The following is a 24,678-nucleotide window of genomic DNA, read 5'->3' as shown; positions in this document are numbered from 1 at the left end:
TATGATTCTAGCTTTGTTTTGAATAGGATGCAAATATAATTAAACTAAATATCACCTTATTTATTTTCAAGATAAAAAATTAGAACTGATTCGATATTTTTTTCACATTTTAATATATTATATATTTTACTGGGTGGCAAAATATAATTTTAATATTTTTATTTTTTAAAGTGTAATTTCAAAAGCTGTAATTTTCTGTTTAAAGACTAAATTTTCTGAGTCATTATAGATGGTTCGAAGATGATTAAAACAGTTTTACTTAAACATAAGAATTGTTCAATGTATAAAAATGTTAAAATCTTTCGTTTAACCCTTTAAAGGGTCACTTTTTTCTAGTCATATTATGTTAAAATATTTTTAGGCTTGAAATTGGAATAAGAAAAGGGATTTATTTAGCCTATTAGATAAATTTAATTTGATTCATTAATTAATTTGGTTAATTAATAATTAGTACAAATCAAGACACATCATTTTGTGTGAGATAAAGAACTGAAGCATCTAAGTTTCTAACTTACTAAAAAAATTTGTCAGAACTTATGCCAACCTACATAATTTCAAACAAAGATTGATAAATTTGGTGGGAAGCATACTTCCCCCCACCCTAGAAAGGGTTAAAATATTGTTTTTGGGTGATATTTCAATTATTCATAATCATTTCAGTCATTTTCAAATAGAGATCTTGTAATTTCTCCCTTAAAGAAAATGTTTCCATACAAAGCAAAATCATCATTATTTAATCCAGCATTTTTTGTACTTATATAACAAACACAAACAAATAAAGTACAAGATTATGATCCGTGTTTTATTTCATGTAACTTACATTTAAAGATACAGATAATCTATACTTGGATGTTTGAGATATCTATAAATCGTCGACGATTGCTCCATAATAGATGGACTGTGATTATCATTAGTCTGGCTGCATCTGTGCATTGATCTGGGTGTTCAGCGTCATTTCTAACGCAAGATAAGTTAACAGCTTGTTTCAAAAGACAGCATTATTTATCATTATGACTCACTGTGATCGGATGCTTTAGTTTCCCTTTGAGTCTGCTTCATATGATCGCCCCATTTATTTCACTTGTTTCCCAGACCACCAGATCAATAATTTGCAGAGCTAGATGCCTTATCTATATTCCGCTCGCGATCAAACTGACAGAAATATTTTTCTAGCACCAGTTTAAGTATTAGTGGAGAAAATAAATGAAGAAATAATCAATTTCAACAATCGGCGAACTGGTGAATATTTAATAGTAGTATCACAGAATTTAAACAGAATTTCTCAAATTTATGATTTGTCTGTTAGCAGTATTACTTGCGATTCTGCATGCATCCATTTATACTATTTTTTTTATTTATTTATTTTTTTTTGTTTTGAAAAATAAGCACAAAAAAACATTTTTTTTATATCTAACTGCCCTGGAATTTTCGTATTTAATCCTATAAAGAATTTTATGATCTTTAATCTTAATAATAATTATTTTCTGCAACTTTTCCAAATGAGAATTTTTTGAAGGAATGAGAATTTAATTTTCGACATTTAGTGAATAATAATTATAATAACATCAATAAAAGTAAACTTAACAATTAAAAAACTCAAGTTAAAAAAACAGATGATATAACAATTAGAAGAATTAAAAATATCGCAAGAGTTAAAATCTGTGACAAAAAATATGAGGCAAAATTAGGTCAAACGTTTAAAGAAATTGCAACAGATTTAAAAGACAGTGTATAATTATTAAACGTGCGAATCGAAATTTTATCATCTTGTTACACGTATTAAAGTTTAAAATAATAGCTATAGAAAGTTATTTGGTGTAAAGACCATATACCATATTTCATAAGCCTAGCTCAAAGAATTTTTTAGTCGCCTTTGTCACAGACATACAGACGGACATAAGGGCAAAAATGTGCTCTTCGATCTCGAGGAGGTCTAAAAGATTGCCTAAGGAGAGTCATCAAAATTTCGAATTCCATTTTTTTTTTTTTGACGAATTTCATATTTATTCTGTTTTTCGTATACTTGAAAGTAAACAACGATTGCTTCAAAATTAAATTCCAACTATACAGCACATAAAATAATTATTATTTTTCGGTATTTATATGCTCTTATTTCGGAATCCACGTTGAAATATATTCTTGAATGAAAAAGGTATACGAGGGATAAATGATATAACAATAAGTAGCTTAACCACAAAGCATATCGTTTTTTCTTGGGGGGGAGGCATTAATTTCAACTTAAAATAAAATAAAAGAAATTTAATTCAGAGAAGTATAAGTAATTCCCCCATTATCTTCAAAGAGATCAATTTTATTAATGTTTAACCAGGTTGAGAAATATTTATATACATTTTATACATCCGTTTTTGGACAAGTTATGTTTACGTTTGGCTAATAATATCGACAAATTTATTTGAACACATTTTTTTAATCGATCGAAATGAAAAACAATTATTTGGAATATATATCACAAAAATGTATGGAACATATTTCATATTATTTAAAACTACTCAATATATAAATAACATAATTAAACTAACTCACAATTAGATTTATGAATGAATGAAAAATTCAATTTTATATACCCGTTAAAAATGAAAGTACATTAATTTAGATTAATTTGATAAAAGTGGTTTTAGTAATGTGTTACTTGTGTGCGCGTTTGCGTCAGTCTGTACGTGCTTATAGAAACAAATATTTTAGAAGTTTAAATATTTCTAAACTTTGTCTTTCTAGAGTTATGGAAATAATCACTCTATGAAAAAATTAGGCATATAGGAACATATCGTTTTTGTAATAGGGCATGATGCATAAAGCACGAAGGGTTGGCTACTGCAATGTAAACATTGTCAGTGAAATAGATAAAAGAATACGCCAGTTAAAATGTACTGCATATTGTAATAAAAATTACTCGGCGGCTGTACGGTGAGATAAATCCAGCTAGCTCCAAGAAAACGTACAAAACGCTACTAGGAAAAAACGCAATCGAAATATATCGCTTGCAGAAATTAAATACATATGAGCAAATAGCGAATCGTTATTAAACAGCCACAACAGCACAAGGGCTCAAAATACAGCCAGAAAGCTCGTTTAGCTTAACAATACAAAAAAATATCTCCACTGGCGTGAATACCTCCGCTTATAAAACTTCTGTTCATGGTCTGAAATTTTCTAGAAGGATCTGTATTTTTCGGTTCTTAATAATAATATCACCTAAATCTTTTTCGTCTTCTGAAATCTTCATTTTTATCTCTCAAGTCGCTAAAATTGTCATCACTCTGTTTTTTACTAAGCCTGCTATACATTCAGTATTAATTAAAAATATCTTTAAAACTCTATTTCTTATTATGAGACTAGCTATACAGGAAAGAATTATAACAAAAATTTTGTAGAATACAATTTCGTAATATCTTAACTATCCAATTTCATAAATAGCGACATGTGGTGCGTAAATTACTTAAGAAATCAAATCTTTTAAAACCTTATCTTAAATATTTTAAATATTTATTATTAATATTACATCGTATTTACCATTGCGGTATTATCAATCTCTTTACGACTTTTAATGTTTGTACAAATTGAATGAATGCATTTAACAGCAAGTAATAATTCCGCACTATATTCTTTTAGAAAGATAACTTATGTCTGAATGCTTGACATACATTTAAAACTTTTTCCTGTGATGTTTGAATTCCTCCTAAAAATAATATTAAAGCATAAATAAGCTTTATTAGTAATCAATTGTAAATAATAAAATTTTACTTACGAAATTATCCAGCAGTAAAACTAATATATCAAATCTCCTACTGCTTGTAAGCATTCATATTACTTAGATCCCATATTGCTTCTAGGCATTTAATTCGACAAATCAGTTTAGCTACATTCTATCAAACAACTCGTAAAATACGTACCTACAAAAATTTTCTAAGTAATCTATCTCTCAAGGGAGGTAAAAAAATATGATAAGTTTATTACCCAGATGGGCGAGGCAATTTATTGAATTAGTGCTACCCCAATTCAGTGCACTTACCTCCGTGACTTATATGGATTGTTGGAGATTTTCTCCTATGTTAGGTATTATTTTGGTACAATAAACACAAAGAGAAGGTCAATTTATTAGAAGTCATTCGATTGCTAAAGCGGTTAGAAGCTTAAATCGATGTCTTTTGAAACAGACTGCTTTTATTGTCTTTGCTGGTAAGTTTATTGTGAGTTAATCTAGCTATTCCTATTTTGCTTTATACGAATTTTTTGAGAAAGAAGTTGTATTTTAATTTTAATTCATTCATATTAAATTTCTCTCTGAAATTAGTACATTATATGCAACAATGATATAGTATCCTGTTTTAGTGCAAATTAATAACTACAATTATATTTTAATGATTTTTAATAATATAACGTAAATAAAATAAATTTCTAAAATACATTTCCATTATTGTAAAAACTTAGATTTTCTTTATAATTATTTTCGATATTTTTGTGTTTCATTTAGAATTAAATATCATATTAATTTGAAGTCTGAGAGAAACATTTTCTTAAATTCACCAGTTCACTAACGGATGACTGTGCTAGTATAAAATCAAAATTCGAATAAAATTGATTAATTGTTAATTAAATTCTGAAAATAATGAAATGATGTATTGTCATCAAAAATAAGTAAACATATAAATTTCCAGAACCTTAATGCATAAGGAAATGTAAGAAAAGATGACAATGAAGCTTCATTTTGACAAACACAGCATGAACCAAATTAAATAAAAAATAATAAGAATGATAAATTAAAGATATTAATTTTATATGTATAGAATATTCCTAAATAAAAACATTTTCTAGTTGAATCGTCAAAATATAGAAAAATATTTAGTTAATGGAAATTTTCAAATATGATTGAAATTAAAAAAACAACGAACATGAGGTTATACGTTACATAGACAATAATGAAAAAAAAACAACAACAATCAAGCATTGTATCAAAAAGATTCAGCCTATTAATGCTAGTTGAAATTACTAGTTAAGATACTAAAGTTTTGAAATGAACGAAGTAATTCTGAAAAAATTGTGGGAAGGATTTCGAGCAAATAGTTTATTTATTAAAGAAAATAATATAGAAAGATTTTTAAAGAATCGTTTTTGTTGTGATTTTAAAAATTGGATGGACGACGGATCCAAGAAATTCTAAAACTTTCAGTTCAGTAAAAAGTAAATATAAGTACTTATTAATATTAAGTTGAATAATAGTTTATATATTTTTGCCTAAATTAGAATTTTATATTTTTAAATGGAAACTTATATCATCATTTCAGCAGATCATAAAAATTCAGATAAATACATTATTTTTCTTCTGAAGATTTTTCTAATGTTTTGCTTTATTATCCTAAAAATTAAGATGTAACATGTAATCAAAGCAAAATTTATCATATAGAATACATAATATTTTTTCCTTGCCTTTAATTTATCAGAAACTTTTTTTGAACTTTGCAAACAAACTCCTTAATATATACTTTCGGATAATTTTTTTAATATTTTTCTCAGGAGATTTCATTTTTTTAAATCGTTTTCTAAATAATACATATATATAATATACTTTTACAACAGTTAATTTTCTGCGCTTTAGGAATTCTTTTGAAAAAATTCTGGACAGAGACATACTCTCAAGTCTTTTTTCTTTTTATTGAAAGAATCTCTATTATTTTCGATTTAGTTGTTTGTAATCCATAATGCTTTTTCCCTCCATTTGATTGATTTTTGATTAATGGCCTCTTCAACAATTTGATGTTTACCGTTGTACAATCTTGATTTTTCTTTTTAGTTTGCAGACATAATTGATGAGGAAACAATTCAACCTTCGCAAAACTCTAATTTTTCAGAAAAAAAAATTAAAAAGCAGTTTTTGTTCTCTCACAGGAGGTGTATTTTTTCTCCAAAAACTCCTCCTTTAATTTATGTTTTGTTGAAAACCTTCGACGTGTTTTGAACAAAAAGTGCTAATTTAAAAACCAAAAAATGTTATTGTAGAAATTGTTGTAGTAGAATTGAAGTTATTTGACAAAAAAAAGGAAGAAAATCAAACTAATAATAATCTTTAGTTAGAATTTAATTTATGCATTCGAAAACTTTGTATAAGACTAACAAACATTGTATTAGAATTATTTATTATGTTATCAATCTTCGAAGGACTACCCGTCTGTCGATCGGTAACTTTCGCATGCATTTGTATTATTGTAGCTTCAAAACATAAAAACGCAAACATGAAATTAAGTATGGGATCTTATGAAAACATTCGCAGTTGTATGTCAAATTTTGGTTTCTAATCTTTCGGGAAAAGTGTATAAAATACAAATTTTAATTTCTAGACCTTGTGTCAAGTATGTCAGTGATTAATCGACCAAAACTCGCCAAAGATCGTATGTAAGATACTCGCCAAAGATGGCAGGCTAGATTCATGTCAAAGAACGATATTTCAAAATTCTTTCCCATCATTGTCATGCAATCTGTCATGCAAAAAATATGCTTTCTTTGTAATACTTCGAATCATACATGGTTCATGTTTGGGAATCTGAAAATTTTTAAAAAAATGGAGCAATCATGGCCGTCTTACTACGTACTTTTTTTGGGGGAAGAATAGAAATAATACCTTAATTAGTTAATATGTGAAAACGTTTTGGGAGAGCATTGTGTTGGTAATTTGAAAAAAAAAACACATTTAAAATTGTGAAATAGCTTTCATTTGAAACATGAATTCTGCAAGTGGCAGCACTCTCTCTACAAGCATGTTTAACAAAGTTAATATTTAATAACGTCAAAGTTAATAACATTTTATAGTATTTTGGCTCATCTATCCTCAAAATAAGGCATAAACTTACCCTAGAGAAATTTTCCTTCTTTATTTTACTTATATGTATATCCTTTAAAAAAATATATATCTTTTGTTGTGGTCATTTTAGCATAATAAGATAAAACAAAAAACAAAGTAAATATTCAAGTTGCTTTTAAAAACATGTAACTAAAGAAGTTATTTTAAAAGCCATTTTCAATATTTAAAATCATATTTTAACTTCAATTGTCTTTGAACTTCTTACTTTTAAAAATGTGTAGTATTAAGAATCTAGAGAAATGTTTTAACTACATCCCTCTATTTTTACTGCAATTCTTGTGCTTTAAGAAATACTGAAAACTTCTAATACTATTCAAAAAGTGGAATAAAATATACAGGTGAACCGCAGCTCTTTTTTCCACTGATGTCGAATTCTTTTAAATTTATATCTTATTTATGGGAGAGAAAAACTGCTGAGAATTCTTATGAGTTGTTTTTCGAGAGCTTAGATAGACTGCGCATTCAGGGAAGAGTAATCCGACCTTTTCAAAACTTTCACGCAGAGAGCAACAATTCAAATGTTATTTGTGTTTTCAACTGGCTTTTTGCATTTCTGAGCAAGGAATTGCGCTTCATTTGCCTTTTTAAACTCCCTACTTTATTTAATATTTGCTGGAGGAATATAGGGAAATTTCATTTTTCTATATGTACATTTGGAGTTATTTTATATCCGAAGTTTTAGAATTCTTTCATGTTTCTAATTTTATAAAATTTATTGTCATATATATAAAATATATTTGGCAAATTAATAATGAAAACTCTTATATTCAGTTTTTACATTTATTTTACTGTAAACTTAGTTGATGGCTTGGTTAAGGAAACACAAAACGGAAGATATCTCAAAGACTGTTGTATAGTAAGATTTTAACTTGAAAAAATTGAACACAAATATATATAGCAATGCATGCATTTTATAAGAAATGAAAAGGCCTTCTAAATTATTATCTTGCTATCTAAGAAAAGTAATTTTACATAGACAGCTATAAATTTGATATCTTCAAACAGGACATTCAGGTTAGCAATTAAAAAAAACAATAAAAATTTTGGTTTTCATGATTATTAAATTTTGACAAAAATAATCGAACTTTTTTTTTTTGCTAAAAGAATAAATAAACCAAATAAAAACATTTGCACCAAATGTATCAATACCATAAAGTCTCAAATGAATGTAAATTTATCAATTTATAAAGCAATTTAATAATTATTTCTGTAAGTACTCAAGATTTCTCAAAGGAATAAAATACATTAAATGCAAAATGCATCTATTTTGTTAAGTATAAAAAAGAAATTGTGTTTAATAAACATTATTATATTTATTAATCTCTTTTGGAAAATTTCTCTAAAGCAAAATTCTTCATTTTTTTCCGATTTCTGTATATTTTTGAAATGATAATTATAGTAAACATTCGGTTATTCTTTAAAATTTTTATTATATTTTATTAATAAAATTTTAAATTTTATTGTTTATTCGAATATTTTGTGTATGGTTTCCTTACATAAACCACAATATAATATGCTACGGAAAAATAACTTTTGAGCTTCAAAATGATTTAGATTCAAATAAGTGAAGTTTTTTGTAAAATTATACCTATTCGCTTTTTTCCCACATAAATCAACACTAATATAAACTTAATTGCATTAAATAAATTTTTGTCTTCTAACCAATGCATTTCTGCCCAATTTTTTGTACTCTACTGAAATTGTGATTGCACTTTGTAACTCTTATGGTATTGATTAGAATTTGGGTTTACTAAATGCCAAAAAAAAATGAAAATGTTCCTTCAAAGATGAATAAAGTATTTAAAATTATTCATTCACAAAACTTCTGTAATAAAACAAAAGGAATTTCTATAGATACGTGTCCACTAAGAAGTTTTTTTTTAGAGAAGCAAAAAATAATAATCTTACTTTTATATAATTGCTAATTTCATTTTACAAAAATTCTAGCTTTCAGTCATGGTTTCACATATATAAAAACACATGAAGCCAGTAGGAAAGTTGTCCCCTTGATATAGTTCGTCAACGGATTCTGAGACAACCACATTTCGACGATTCCATCTCATTAAGAGATGAGACGCGGAACGATGAGTGCATTTCCGATATTCCTTTTGACCTTGGATTTTCCCTATTACATATTAGTAAATGTAAACATCTCCTTCTTTCATCTTTTGTTTCACTCCCATTTTGAAGAATTAAACCCATCCCAAAGCATGCTCAAAAACGCGGAGGGTTTTACAATCCGTTGTTGAACTAGATTCTCATTTATTATAACCTTATAGTGCATTCTGGGCATAGTTTGACCATATTATAATAAGGTTAGGTATGAATTTTCGAATAATATTTCTTCTTGTTAACCAACTTGGTTCAAAATTAGATACATATCTATTGATAATTTCATATACATAAAGAATTTTTCCTTCTTATTTTCCTCTATTTTTGAATTATCATGTTCCAATAAGTATACAGATATCTGAGTGGATAGCTAATCCACAATTTAACAGATTTAATCTAAAATTTTATACAACTCTATTTATTTTATGTAAAGATATCACATCAATTTTTATTAAGTTACTCCATTGCATGTTTCACTTTTAATGTCCACATACACTGAGAGACAGAGAACTCGCCTTTCAAAGAATTTTGTTTAAAACTTGATCCAGATATATAAATTTGTTGCAAAATCCATAATTTAAACTTCTTTTGTTTAATTATTTGATAATATAGTGAAGCACAATTACATTAATTTAAAGTCGTGTATAATATTAGTGTTTTTGGATGTAGTGTTGCCTTAAATATAAAGATTCATTTATATTTCGAATTCAAAAGTTTTGGGAATTATTTGTATACTAAATTGAAACAGATATCTGTGATACTAATCTTACTAAGAACGAATATTTTCATATTCTTACACATGTGAAATTGTTTAATCTGGGTCTATAACTTAACCATGAATTCAGTTTTAGCCCACTGTCTTCCTGAGTTTTCGAATTCTTCAATTTATTTTCTGCCCTGCAGCCTAAAACGTTTCGCAAACTTTTCTTTTTCCTCCTCTCTTCCTTTCTAAACTCTTTTATTTTTCTCCTTTAAGTTTGTCTTTTAATACAAATTTCTAAGATAAATATTTCTCCCAAGCGTTTCTGTCCAAAAGTGAACTAAAAAAAAATGTTGATGTTACATTATCTTAAAGCAAACAACCTTATTTTATGGAATGTGAAAATACCTGATAATAAATATAACTTCCACTTGCTTTTCTTAGTTAAATAAAAATAAATTCTTTTGTATTAAGAACAGCAACCACCTGATATTTATGCTTTAAAATTTTTATCTAAAGTATATGTTCTACTAACAAAGTGATTCCCTTAAATAAAAAAAAAGTTGACTCTCAAGAAAAAAAAAATTATTTTCTGAAGCAATAGTTATTGTGAATTTCCATTCACTTGAATTTCGAAAAGATCTACGAAATGGATGATAAATATTTTTCTTTATCTAATTGTAAACAGGGGTGGATTCAGGAATTTTGAGTCACCAGGGAGTGCGGATTATAAAACCCTCTTTTAAAAACTTTTCAATTTTGTTTACCATTTTAATCGATTTTTCACTTAATATATTAATGTTTTATTCTAGTTATATATTTTCACAATGTAACTAATTAAAAGTACAGGTACTTTTATTTACGTATTTTAAAAAAGTATATTGTGAAAAAAAGGATTAAAATAACATGCTTCTAAAAACAATTATCATAGTTGTTGGTTCTGATTTTTTTATCACAAATAAAACAATTGTTATTTAAATGACGTTTAGTAGTTACAAATGACAAATAAATGTAACATTAAAAGTAATTATTTTGCAGAAATCTCTCAAGTAGAATATTAAATAAAAAGTTAAATCATTGATATCCAATACATTATAAATACATAATTAATTATGCTTTATTTCATAATGATTTTAATAGTTTAATAAACCAATATAAACATCCATCGTAAACATAATTTATAATAATTCGTAGAATTGACACTTTTTACAACTTTATTAATTTGGAAATTTAGTTAATAACATTTTTTTAAAGGCAAATTTCAGCCCAACGATACTAATTGAAGGTCTGCTATTGGCAGAAAAATCTCAGTGGTCCAAACTTGCACTCTCTGAACAAAGCATATAAATATATTTTGGATTAAGTTTATAAAATTTAGAATCGCGATTTAGTAATTTAGACTTATTTGATATTCAGATTTTATAGAGCATTGAAATCACAAGAGTTTTTTGGTACAGTTATTGAATTGAGCCCATAGTAAAAGAGACTTCTCAAGCTTATAAAATGACACAATTTATTTTGAGGATATTTTCAAAAATAATAGAATGAACTCATCAAATTCCGGAGGATAATGTAGAAAATAGATTCTAAATAATTTATCCATTTATCTGTAACGTTTCAACGGCTTAGCAATACAATCTGTACAAATAAGTCGGCAGATATGTATTGAAGGATACTAAAAATCTTTTAAGCAAGTAATCTTAGTAGATTTAATCAATTACTATATCAATTATTCTCTCGTTTATGTTGCGAAATAATTTTTAAAAACTGTTATTTTTTAAGCAATATCTATCAATAAAAAATATAATTTGAAGCGCATTCTACAAATTTTCCTAAACTAATTGTTTTTCTTTTAAATATTTATGGATGTTAACCCTCTTACACAGGCTGTTGTTTTGTGTTTCGAATTTCAAATTCTTTTTCAGTTTCCGTCCTCTTATGGACCTTTTCAAACAAAATTGAATATTTATTTCATAATTTTCGCAAAGAAAATATTTGAAATGTACAGTATATTCAAACTGTGGAAAGCTAAGAAGTAATTTTGCGCTTTTGTAAACAATTTGTTGAAATGTTATTTAGCAATTCTTAAATTAAAAAGTCTTCCATGAGATGTACAAGTTCTAACATTTTAACTTTTAAACAAATTAAAATGAATTCGAAGAAATTTCAATATGATGCATTTTCTATTCATTTGTAATCTCAGGAACTTAGCGTACTGGAGTTTTAAGTGTCGAAGAATCCTTTAATTAGTTAATTGTTTCGACCTCTTCAGAAAATGCGTATCTAAATTAGCATATATAGTAATTATTATATAAATATAATAACTGTAATTGAATAAACTCGTCATATCGCAAAGTTTTGTACAAATTTCATGCCGAATATACTCATCAAAAACAATTAACTGGTTAATTAATTTTGTAATTGTTGTTCCTCTTATAATCATTAAATTTTCTGAATAAATCTGGTGATTTTAAAATTATTAACAATTAAGAATTTTAATGGATCTAAGCTATTTATAAATTGAATATAAGCTTTTTTAACATTTAATACATCTGCATTTGATAAACTTAATTCAATTTTAAATATGTATATTAATTTTAAATTGTTTTCTAAATTTTGAAAATTAATGCCGGAAACATTAAAGTATAATATTTTTTTTTTACTTTATTCTTCTAAACATCCTTATTATTTATTTTTACCTTATTACATTTAACTATCTTTTGAGGATTATACATCGATATAAATCTTCAAATAATAAATCTCCCGTTTCTTCCATCATTATTTAGTTTCATAATATTTCGTCGTTTTTCTTTGTGTACGTCAGTTTGCATCCTACCTTTCGTTACGCGATGTCGAAAACAGATTAATTTTTTTAAAATTCAGAGCTACTGAGAGCCCTAAATGAGATTTTTTTTTTCATAATAAAAAAATTGTAAAATCCTTTTATTTCCTTTAGCACCTGTGTACACTGAAACACATATGCTTCAGATTTAGATTCTGGAGATTATATAACGCGTCGAGGCTTAAAAATAATACCATCTTTTGTTTTCAATAAATATTTATTTTGCTATTCTCTCCTTCAATTCCTTTCTAAGGCCAAAAATAAGGCATTGTCACCAGAAAAAATTATTGAAATAAAGAGTTCCGAATACTATATTGTATCTTAATAATCCGTAATGTTTATTCTTTACAGTGTTAAATGTACTTGTTGTAATAAATACTACTTCTGAGTTCCTCGTCTAATCTCGCGCCACCTTTTTCTTACAAAATTATAATAAAACTAATTTCCTAATAATTACGTTTGTTTTATTTTTCCTTCTGTGAAATAGCTTTGAATTATTTGTAATGGAATGTAATCAAATGATGTTCACATTAAGCGTACTAAATTGGAGTTAAATGAATTTCAAAACTAATCGCGCATCTGACAGAGCAAATCAGATCACACAACAATTTCAGTAAACCTGCAGCTAAGCATCAAATTAGTCATATATATTATATGATATAAGAAAAATGTTGGAGGTCTGTGCTATGTCGTTGCATACTATGAGGAAAAATTAAGAAAATTTCATTTATTTTTGTTTGAAAGAATTCACTGAATAAAAATTTAAATTTTTTAAGCATTAACAATTAACTTGTCATTATTTATTTACATTTTATATGATTCCATAAATATGCTGTTTTAGAAAATACAGCTTACAATTGGCACTACTCGAAATTCCTATAATGAAAGTCGATCAAGAATGATCAATGTTAAAAAGAAAACTTTTGCTGTGGAATTATCTTCGATTTATTGTTAATTCTACAGTGCATTGTATAACCATTTGGCTTCACGTTTTTATTTCAACTTATAAACTTCCAAAAGGCAATATTGAGTATTTGGATATCCATTTTTCAATGTTTTTTTTTAATAAATATCTGTAAAAAAGATCTATATATGACAATAGCGGTGCTAGAATTAGATTAAAAAAGAAAACTCGAGAAAATACCAAGACGGCTGTTGTATGAATAGTTTCATTAAAAATACTTAAAATGCATTGTAAAAAAATGTATTGGTAAAAGAGATTTTTTTATAGTGAGATTTTTATAATGTGATTTGTTTCGTTGGGATATTGATTAATTCATAGTTTATCTATTCTCACAATTTAATTCTTTGTTTTTAAATTTCATGAAAAAAGAATTAAAATTTATAAAATTTTCTTAATTGATATGGAAATGTTTTATTCAAAACACATATTTTTTTTATAAATAAATATAAAGTCTTGCATTTCAGTTTAAAATAAGTGAATAAAATAAGGAGAAATAATATAACATTACTAGATACGCAATATATATAACAAAGATCTTGAATAAATATCTAAAGAAAGAATAAACTTGCTTTTTGCAAGAATACAAGAAAACTGCGCAGATAGTGAAAAAAAAACATAATTCTAACATAGCTTTTAATATTCTCTTTCCATCATGCTATATCTATTGGATCTATAGTCCTCTTGTTACCAAAGTGAGTCAAACCAATGACTTTGATATATCTTCTCAGCTTACATTCTTAAGGGAAAAGGTCCCAGGGATATAGCGCTCTCTAAGCGCAGAATCCATACCTTCCTACCTCATTCGTTTCTTGTCCAGTAAAAGAGTAATTCGTTGTTGAACCTCTCTTCTAAAAGTAGATGTAGCTTCACAAATCTCAACTTGCTAAAGATTCTGGCAAGTAAACTTTGACCAATCCGAAATCAGTCACTACCAGTCCCATGGTGTATGGATTTACAACCGTATACCAGTCAGTGCTTGCCACCAACGGAGCCAACATTTCTAACCATTTTTAAATACGTAAAGCAATAATGAGATCTTACTCTTCATATGGTATAAGAATGGATCAATTTCAAATCAGGGTCATCAATCCATGCACCGTGGGGAAAAAAACTTCATAGATATTTCTTGTAGAATATCTCTTGCAGTTTTAAACAATCTCCTATGATCAGGTGAACCATAGCCGGGGATATGAATATTTTTACAATTACTAATTTTTTTTAGAAAACTCAAACCTCGTTTCATATTACAGGTCATGTCAAGGTTCTTGTTATCCAGGATATGAATTTCCGGATAGCACCCGACAGACTATGTTTACTTGCCATGACAGAGATGGCATATGGTCTCCAAAAAAAGATTTTGACGATTGCATACGTAAGTAAAATATATTTAATAAAGTATTTCTTTAATTGCATTCTATCGATTATCTTTGCGAAAAATAATGAATTGTTTCTCTTGTATTTAATAAAAAGGAAATTTTAAAAAAGAATTTGGCGGATTATTTAAAGGTTTCGAAAACAGAAGATTAATTTTGTGCTTGAAGAAACATAAAATGGTTCGTACTTTTTTTAATGATATAAAAACAAGGAACAGATTAAAATTCGAGAATGAAACGTCAACTGCATGTTATTATTCTATCAAAAGCCTCTAAAATAATATATCTCTTTAAATTGCACTTTTTTTCCAATCATGTTGTTTCATTACAAAAAAAAATCTTATTTACTGTTGTACAACGTATTTTTTTTTATGTAACAATTATTCCAAATCACAATAACACAGGTTACAAAATCCCAAAGTTAAAAAGATTTTTTTTCTGAGGAAGTCAAATTAATTGAAGCATTCTTTGAACCATAGATTTTTAGAAATAATTTTAAATGACCATGATAAAAATAATGAATAATTAATTTTCGAAAATAATTCTTCTTTTAAAAACAAATTACAGTTGTGCTATAAATAGGCATTTGAAAATGAATTCACGTTCAAAAGAAATTTCGCCTTTTAACAATTAATTTTCAGAAATAAATGAAACTAAACTCTGTGAAAATCCTTTCCTACATTAAAATGAACGATAGTACATGTTATTTTTGTTCAAGTTAAAATATTTTAATAATGATATTCACTTTCGTTTAATTTATCATAATAATTATTTATATGTATGCATTTTTGTTGAATGGAAAAGTTTGTGAAAAACTCCATAAGTTCTAGCATTTTTGCTGGAAATGAAATATTAATAATGTTGAGGGTAATAAAGAAAATTGTTTCATTTATCAGAATTTTACTGTTTTATTCTGTTGACTCGAGAAACATAACTGAGTAGCAGTAAAAATTGCAAAATCAATTTATCATTTTGAAGTGTTAAATTCAGGAAATTATTCTTGCAGTAAAAATAATGATAAATAATTTGCAGAGTCAAAAATGTATTGATATAAAAGTGTGAAATTTTCCACATGTATTAAAAATAAAGAAGTGAAAATGGAACTAGTTTAATTTATATCTGTAGCAAAAGTAATTAATCAAAGTTTATTAATAATGCAGTGATGTTTATTAGAATGAAATAAATAACCATTGGAGCAAAAAGTACTCACTTTCTATATTCCGTGTTATTTTTTTAAATGTAGATATATATATGCCTTCATAAATATCATATTTGCCAGTTGGTTCAAAATGATGCTATGAAAATTACTACTCTATATTCATTACTCTATTATATTACTATTATACTCTATACATTACTCTAGATTCTCTTTCGGATAATAGATGGCGATGCTTGATTAGGTAAGCATCCCATAGTGCGTTGCAATTGTAATGAAAATGAGATTATATGCTGTTCTGTTAAGCTGCGCGTGTGAATGTTTTGTCTTGTCTTTGTGTTTGTGTTTGTTTAGTGTGAATGTGATTATTAAAGTACATCCTATTGCTTCCACTACAAGGATCCTAATAATCTACATTCCACTATAAATCTTGTTTTTTTTAATCAAATTTAGACGTATAGTGAACTATTAAAAATCACATTATTTGTTACTTTTCCTTCAAAAAGCTTTCTTTAAAGATTTTTCATTATATACTATAATTACCTCACATTTAGTAGTATATGAGTCCCAATAGTTTGCTAATATAATTTTTTTCCTAAAATATATCGAGCCATCACTTATTTATTGAGGTCCGTTCACACTCGTCTTCATTCATTTCTTTTGAAATATCCATCAATAGAATAAAAGATATATATAAGCTGTATATAAAAAATTTTTAGAATCTAGTAGTATTCTTTTAGTATCTTGATATTTTTAAGAAATCCATCCTTTTATAAAATATGCAGGGAGATTGAAAAATGATAAATCTAAGTAATACATTATTACGAAAATTGATTAGGGAATGTATTGTTAAAGAAATCCAACGTCCTTGATATTGGAAGATGAAGCTTTATTCTTTTTGGTATATTGTAGAAAGCATGAAGCTACCAAAATACAACAAAGAATAGCACTTGTTGAAATTAAATCGCTAAATAGAAAACAGTAAAAGAGCTGTATCAATCAAAACTCGAAAGGAAGAATCAATTCGACGCGTAAACCGCACTTATTTAGTCTCCCGATAAGCCATGACATTACATGGAACTCTTTAAAAAAAACTCTCCAGATCTCGATTCTTAATAAAGATAAGGTCATATTTTTGTATTTTCGAGAGCCTCCATTTTTGTCGCCAAAACCCTCGCCAAGTTGACTAATGGTCGTCACTTTCGAGAACCATTGATTAGGCGTCTGTTGGAATCCCTGTAATTTTTTTCTCAGGCGATAAAGTGCAAATTGCAAGCAAGCTGTATTACCGATTCGTAATGATATATAGCTTTAAAGATTTTTTGCATTAAATATATGTATCAAATCTTCTTAAGCCCAGAAAAAAGTTGATGAAATAGTGATTTATAAATACCTATTGCTTTGAAAATGTTCAGGTATTTCATTACATTCTATAAGTGATTCATAGCAAGATTGATATTAAGCAATTAAATTGAATAAGTATTCCGAAAAAAAATGGTGGAGAAACAAAATGTCTGAAGTAACAAACCAAATTTTTATCATCTTGTTTTACTGTCAACAATAAACCAAAAAGTGCTATAATTGCAACAGATAGCAAGTACTTTGAAACATATTTTATTTTTTACTATTTAGAAACTCATACAACTTAATAAAAAAAATTCGGATCAGAATAATTCTATATTTTGAAAAAAAAATGATATTTAGAATATCTTCAAAAACTCTTAAGAAAAGAATTTATAAGGCTTCTTTCTCGATTATTATTTGGAGCAAAAATATAATTCACAATGTCACATGTTGTTTAAAAATCAATTTCCTTTTCAATTAATAGTAATCTAAAAATGAATTTTTAAAATGTGCTTTTCAAAGATAGAAAAATTCCCCTTATTTATCTAACATGTCCGAAATGCCTACTAAGCAATCTAAGGTAAAATAATTTATTCAAAAGTATTATAATTGGCTGTATATTTCAAAGAGTAATTATCCATTTGCTTTTAATAAGATTGCATTTATTTAATTTTTCGAGTGACATGTTTATTTTCTGCAAAAATGCATATTTCGCAAAAACAAAACTGTAAATTTGTCTTCCACTTTATTAACCTTGTTGCTTAGTAATTTAAATAAGATTTGCATAATTGAAAGCATTTTCTGCCTGATACTCTATATAATTTAATCTCCCAGTGGAATAAACATAAAATTACATCCTAATAGTTTTAAAATTATCTTAGTTCAAAGAAAAATTAAATAATGGCTTTACAACGTAAATATTGTGCAAAATTTTTGCATCTTCATAATAATCTTTGAAGTAGAATAAAGAAGATCTTTACATTTTATTAATTATTTTGTTGATGTTGAGTCACGGAGGAAAAGACGTGTTGAAGTTAATAAAAATTTCATTATAGCTCAATTTTCTAAAAAATTTTCATTCAAAATGTTTGTAAAGAGAAAAACTGATGTAATAATTATTTTCGATATTTTTTTTCCGAAATTTATATTCTCTTTCCTTTAACAGTCTGTACACGAAGTTTGAATTTATTCCGTTCCGTTTAATAGTTTTAGCTGCAGAAACTTTCAAGCTGGAAATATAACATTATAGCAACCTTGTGTAGATATGAAATTACAATGTATATAACGCATATTTGTAATTACAATGTTATTTTAAAAGAAGGAGCATATTTAAAACATTAATTTCTCATGACTAACAATGGATATATACGCAGGCGATACATAAAAGGATATAATAAGTTTACAGTTTTATTTCATGCACTTAGCATGAGGCTTCATTCGTTATCTAACGAAAACCGAATCTGAAATCCTTTTCTCGCTACACATGAAGTGACTCCTTTCTAGTTATTAAACTCATTGCTATTAAGGTTTCGGCTTGTGAGCAGTAGGGTTTCAGGTTCGAGACCCGATTCCACCGAAAAACCGACGTGTAAGGGTGTCTGTTGCACGTTAAATCAGTCAGGGCCAAATGTCCACCCCCTGGTGTGGTGGCTTGTGGTGAGGAGGATGCCAGCTCAGGTGTTATCTTCGTCATCTGACCGCGGTTAAAAATTACGAGGTCAGTCCCAAAATAGCCTTAGTGTTGCTTGAAACGTGACGTTAACATAAGTAAACTAATCTAAACTAAACTTCAGATCTTGAAAAATAACAGACATAGGCGGAATATAAACAACGTCCTTTAAATATGGCCTTAACTAGGTCTATGTTCGAATACTCTTAGTATTTTTATTTTACATATAGTAATAACCAATGCCTTTCCCCTTGCATATGTAATCATCTGCTACCAACTGTAAATTTTTTATGATACATTTCTTAATTGATCTTACAATTAAATGCGCGCTCCCTGGCAACAACGGATATACTCTTTGTATAACGCAGCTATCGAAAGATATTTACCTGAGATATCACCGTTTTATATATATATTGTTCAAAATTTTTCTTCTACAACAAATACTGCTAATCAATTGTAATAGCGCAGCACATTTAATTGCTAGTTCAGCAGCTTGCTTGCTGTCTCACCCTCTCAAATCTTTTTTACTTGTCGGCGACTCCGACCCTCACACACGACTTCTCTCGATACACACCACTTCCGCCGATCCAGACAACTTCTTCGTAGCTTCTGAGTGCCCGTCTTTTATAGTTTCGGGAGGCGGGGCTATAATCTTCTGACCAATCAGGGCGTATCTGAGTGTATCTCGGGTATTACTCGATGGATCGTGAAACTTCTCGAACTTTCTGGTATTATCCATTTAGTCACCAAATTCGTCGCCAAGTCGCCAAATGATCGCCAAGCTCTCAGGTCATTTACGCCGCAGCTGCTCAGCACAGATCTTACAACGGTCTTTCTCACGATGACACTATTCATGGCCGAATAGCAAAATTATAGATTTGTAACAATCTAATATATAAAATTCTCGTGTCACAGTTTTCGTTGCCATACTCCTCCGAAACGGCTTGACCGATTTTGATGAAATTTTTTGTGCTTATCCGGTATCTATGAGAATCGGCCAACATCTATTTTTCATCCCCCTAAATGTTAGGGGTAGTCCATTATTAATTAAAAACTAACTTTCCCGCCAAAAAAATCTTCCATTTTTCCCAACGCCAACTTTTCCGCCAAAAAAATCTTCCATTTTCCCCATCGCCAAATAAGTAAGGCATCAGTTGTTTTTTTCTCCCAACAGTAATTAGGCTAGGGTTAACATTTTTCGACGGATTATTTCAAACGATTCTGTTTATTTTCTTAATGTTTTATGCATTTAAAATTAAACATTGTTAATTAATCCATGTTTCAGATTCATTCTGAAGTACTTTTGAATTAAAATAACACAGAATAAAGGAAATTAAAAATGTCTAATCCGCATAGCGTTACCCCAACTGGCGTAGAAAAATTTACGCATTTGCGTTGACGTAACTGGCGAAGAAAATCCACGCATGCGCATTGTTCTGATTGTTGGCATGACAACCAACGGACGATTTAAATTATTTTTAGGTTAGTTGCATGCTTTTGTAAGTAAAATGTATTTATGTTAGTTATATATTTTTTGTATATGCTTATAGTTTTAAGTACATCGTTTTTTAAGTAGATTTTTTTAAACCTGTTTTCGACCGATTATTTTAAACGATTCATTTTATTTTCTTAGTGTTTGATGCATTTAAAATTAAACATTGTTAATGAATCGATCTGTTCATGATGAATCTGAGAAATTTTTGTTGACAAATTCTTGAGATATTACATAAATTAAGAAAGATATTCTTTAGTGGCCATAAAGTTTAAACGCTCAGTGACTCTATTATCAGTAATCATATTATTAAAAAAAATGCTTTGTTTCAGTAAAAAATATTATATTAATTGCAGATTAATCATTTACACTGTAATTTAAAGCATAATTTCTACGAGGGGTAACAGAAAATTAGAGAGATATATATCACGCTATAACTGAAGGCCTTTATAATATTATGAGTGAATTATATGACTATCAAAATTTGAAGTTTTAAAATATTTTGCTGAAGAATCTATTAAAGTTGGAATTGCGTAAAATGTTTAATGGTACGACCGGAGTTTTATCCCCTGCTTGGCGAAATTTTTAAAAATCGCAAACAACGGCCTTGCGAAATGTTCAAAAGCAAAGAAGCAGATGTTCAATTATAGTGCATAATAAAGATTGCCAGCTTTGGTGCGTTATCGCAACTTGGCGAAGAAGGGGGTTAAACTCCGGTTAAACCTATTTAATTATTAAAATTTAAACGAACATTAAGATTGGCGAACCGGCTGGTCGCCAAAGGCGGCTAGTATATATATATATATATAAACAAACAACAATCCGCAAACCTCCTCTTCGCAGTGTATCATTCTATGTGTGTCTATTACTATTCGTCAGAAAAAAATATTTTAAATATGCCTCTACCTTTTGAATCACTATGTATGGGAACAAGTTAACTCAAAAATGGAGTGATCCAGGAAAATAAAATTTGGTATGTAAACTATAAATATGTTTCTTGACCTAATAAGTGGGGAGGAGTCATCCAAAATGCATACACCCTCGTTTCTCTATACAGTATTATTAAGCATAAGAATCCCCATATTGTGTCTGAAAATTAGAAATGCGGCTTTTTTCATAATGTTATGAGAAGTTTGGAGAAGGGGGTTTCATCTCAGGTGCGGCCCTCATCATCTGACCTTGGTTCAAAATTACGAGGTCCGTCCCAAAATAGCCCTAATTTTTACTTTAAAACGGGACGTTAATATAACTAAACTAACCTAACTAATCATAATATTATGAAGCATAAGAATCATGATATTGTGTTTAAAAATTAGAAAAGCGGTAGAAGAACACTCGATTTTTTTTACAATATTATGAAACATAAGAATCATTACATCGTTACATTACCTGAAATAAAGAAAGTTGATAGAAAAGCCTTTCCACTGATATCAAGACACTTTTATGTAAAATAACAAAAAATGTTGTTTGGTGTTTTTTAATTGGTTTGACCACGTCTTCAATGAAATAGTGACATTTTGTATTTTTCCGTACAGTTCTGTGTCATCCCCCATGTGAAAATGGAGGTCGGTGTGCCGTTCACAACCAATGCCAGTGTCCTTCAACTCACAGAGGAAACAGATGCCAATATTGTATGTACACACTCTTATTCCATTTTCTAGATAAATAAGGATATAATCTGTTTCTGATATGTTGGTGGATATAATGTAAGAGTACAATAAATTAAGAACTCTACTAGTACAATACGTAGAAAAGCCCTATTACAATATCTTAATTATTTTATAGCATTCTTTATATTGAACGAGATCATGGATCTTAAGCTAATTAGCAAAATACTATAAATCAAAGTTTGCTAGTTCTGGCTACAGTTTGCTCTTTTTTAATGCCAAATTCGCCAACAATGCTCTGCTATGAGAATTAAGGGAAAAAAATACACAATGTTCAATTCAGTCATATTTATTATAACCTATTATTTCACCATGACTTACTTTAATATTTCCCTGCTAGAAAATGAATATATCTGTTTGAAATCTATTCATTCATTAAATCGTCAAGACCTTGCTCTGTCCTTTTAAAAAATAAATTATTCCTCCCTTTGCGCTATGAAATAGTTAATGAGAAATAAATTTAATTAACATGTCCAGAGATTGAAATTTTTGTCGACTTTAATAAGTTTATTCAGTTTGATAAAGGTGACACAGTAATGGATCGATTTTTTAAGTTTAAAAGATTCTTCGCCTTACTTAATTATTTATTTGACAATAATCTGCGTTTCCATCTTTTTTTAACGTTCTAATTCATAATTTAACATTGTGAGAACGAAGCTCTCTCATGAATTAAAGTACTTTTAAAATAAGAATAAGTGTTATTAAAAGGGGAAAAATCTTTCAAAGATGTAAAGGTTATTTTTATCTATTCTTTCATTTTCTTAACATGAGTTGCCTTTATGCTTTCGTTTGCTTTTAGTCAAGATAATTTTTAAATGAATTTATTTTTTTTAAGATTTTGTTTCATTGGAATAAAAGTTTATAACTGTCATAAAAACTTTTTTTAAAGATTGATATTAAACTTTGAGGACATTTTTTACGATTTCTTATTTTTAATTATGTCATAATATATTTCATACCAAAACATATTTTTCGTATGCATACTATGCATTTCGCCATTTCAAAATATGAAAATTAAATTTTATGTATTTATTTCGCATAAACTGAAATATATATATATTTCAGGATTTTAAGTATTAACAGAATTGGTGTAGCGTTGGTATATCTGTATTGTATATTATACAGGGTAAATAATGAAGTCAAGCATGTTATTTATAATAAAAAAGCACCTTTGTTTCAAAAATTCAAAATTGTTTTATATTTATTTAGAAATAATAATTACAATTAATAGGAAATATAAACAACTATGACATCATAATTGAGTGGCACAACAAAGTAACCAAATGAAATAGAAATATTCAAACCAAATTCCAAAATAATTTTACCCATTTCAGTAAAAATGCAAAATTAGAATGAGTTTGTATCTGACGAGTTGATACATCTGACGTAATAAATGCATAAAAGTAAACGAGTCTATTGTGATAATTAGGAAGATATGCTGAAATTAATATGTACAAGTGGTTTTTCTCTTCCATAACATATGATTGAAGATTTATAAATAAAAAGAAATAGAGGGGGGGGGATGCTTCGATTTCAACAGAATTATATTTACTACAATCACATTATTCCTTCTTGTTAGTCTAATAATTTCCCTACCTATGTTGTTCTCCTTATTAGAAAACGCATTAATCTATTTAAAGTTAGAAGTTAAGCGCCAAATCATTAGAGCCTCTCTATTTAATTATATCAAGAAATTAATATAAAAAATAAAAACATTTTCTAATGTCTTTTAGCCCTTAACTGGGGAGGTGCGGTATCCCAGAACACTAAGGATGGAGTTTCGGTCACCTCTACTGAATTTTTAGCTCAATCGAATGAATTGAACCCGTAGCTTACTGTTTCGTGACCTTCATTACACGTGCACTTTTTCAACTGGTTTCAGCGGACGATTTTTTATTTATTTATTTATTATTATTTTTTTTTAATATTGCATCTATTTCTTTGCTCGACGTCTGTAAGATCACACCTCCCTATTAGTGTTCCAGTATTATATAGTTCAGCAACGGATTGTAAAACCCTCCACGTTTTTTTGCGCATGCATTAGGATGAGTTTGATTCTTCAAAATAGGGGTGAAAGGAGGTGTTTACTAGTATCTAATAGGCGAAATCCAAGGTCAAAAGGAATACCGGAAATGTGCTCATCGTTCCGCGTCTCACCCCTTAATGAGATGGAGTTGTCGAAATGTGGTTGTCTTAGAATCCGTTGATGAACTATACAAGGCTTAGCAGATGGCTATAAAACTTGTTTCTCGAAATATCATCCAACCTACTGACCCTTGTTAAGAAGCAGAGCTCCAGAGACTTTAAAAGGGAACAGAAAATGATTTTAGTGATGAGGATAATTGTGCTGAAGATTTTTTTAAAATGAAAGTTTGCATTCGACTAATTCTGATTAGTATGTTCACATATAATTAATTTTTCTAGTGATAATGTATTTTGAAAAATTTCTTATATATGTTAATATACCAAGAGAAATATTTACAGA

At 28.0% G+C, this 24,678-nt stretch overlaps 1 protein-coding gene across 2 annotated transcripts in view; it reads left to right on the top strand.

The window, feature by feature from the left end:
* The window catches only part of LOC129981119 (uncharacterized), a 472,677-nt gene that overhangs the window by 98,051 nt on the left and 349,948 nt on the right, over window positions 1-24,678 (top strand). For both annotated transcript variants that reach the window (XM_056091801.1, XM_056091800.1), the window contains 2 exons: window positions 14,743-14,864; window positions 22,062-22,157. In XM_056091801.1, the coding sequence (XP_055947776.1) occupies window positions 14,743-14,864; window positions 22,062-22,157 (218 nt within the window). The remainder of the gene's footprint in view (window positions 1-14,742; window positions 14,865-22,061; window positions 22,158-24,678) is intronic.

The sequence above is a fragment of the Argiope bruennichi genome, chromosome 8 (assembly GCF_947563725.1).
Source record: "Argiope bruennichi chromosome 8, qqArgBrue1.1, whole genome shotgun sequence".
NCBI lineage: Eukaryota > Metazoa > Arthropoda > Arachnida > Araneae > Araneidae > Argiope > Argiope bruennichi.
This window is presented reverse-complemented; position numbering and strand designations above follow the sequence as displayed.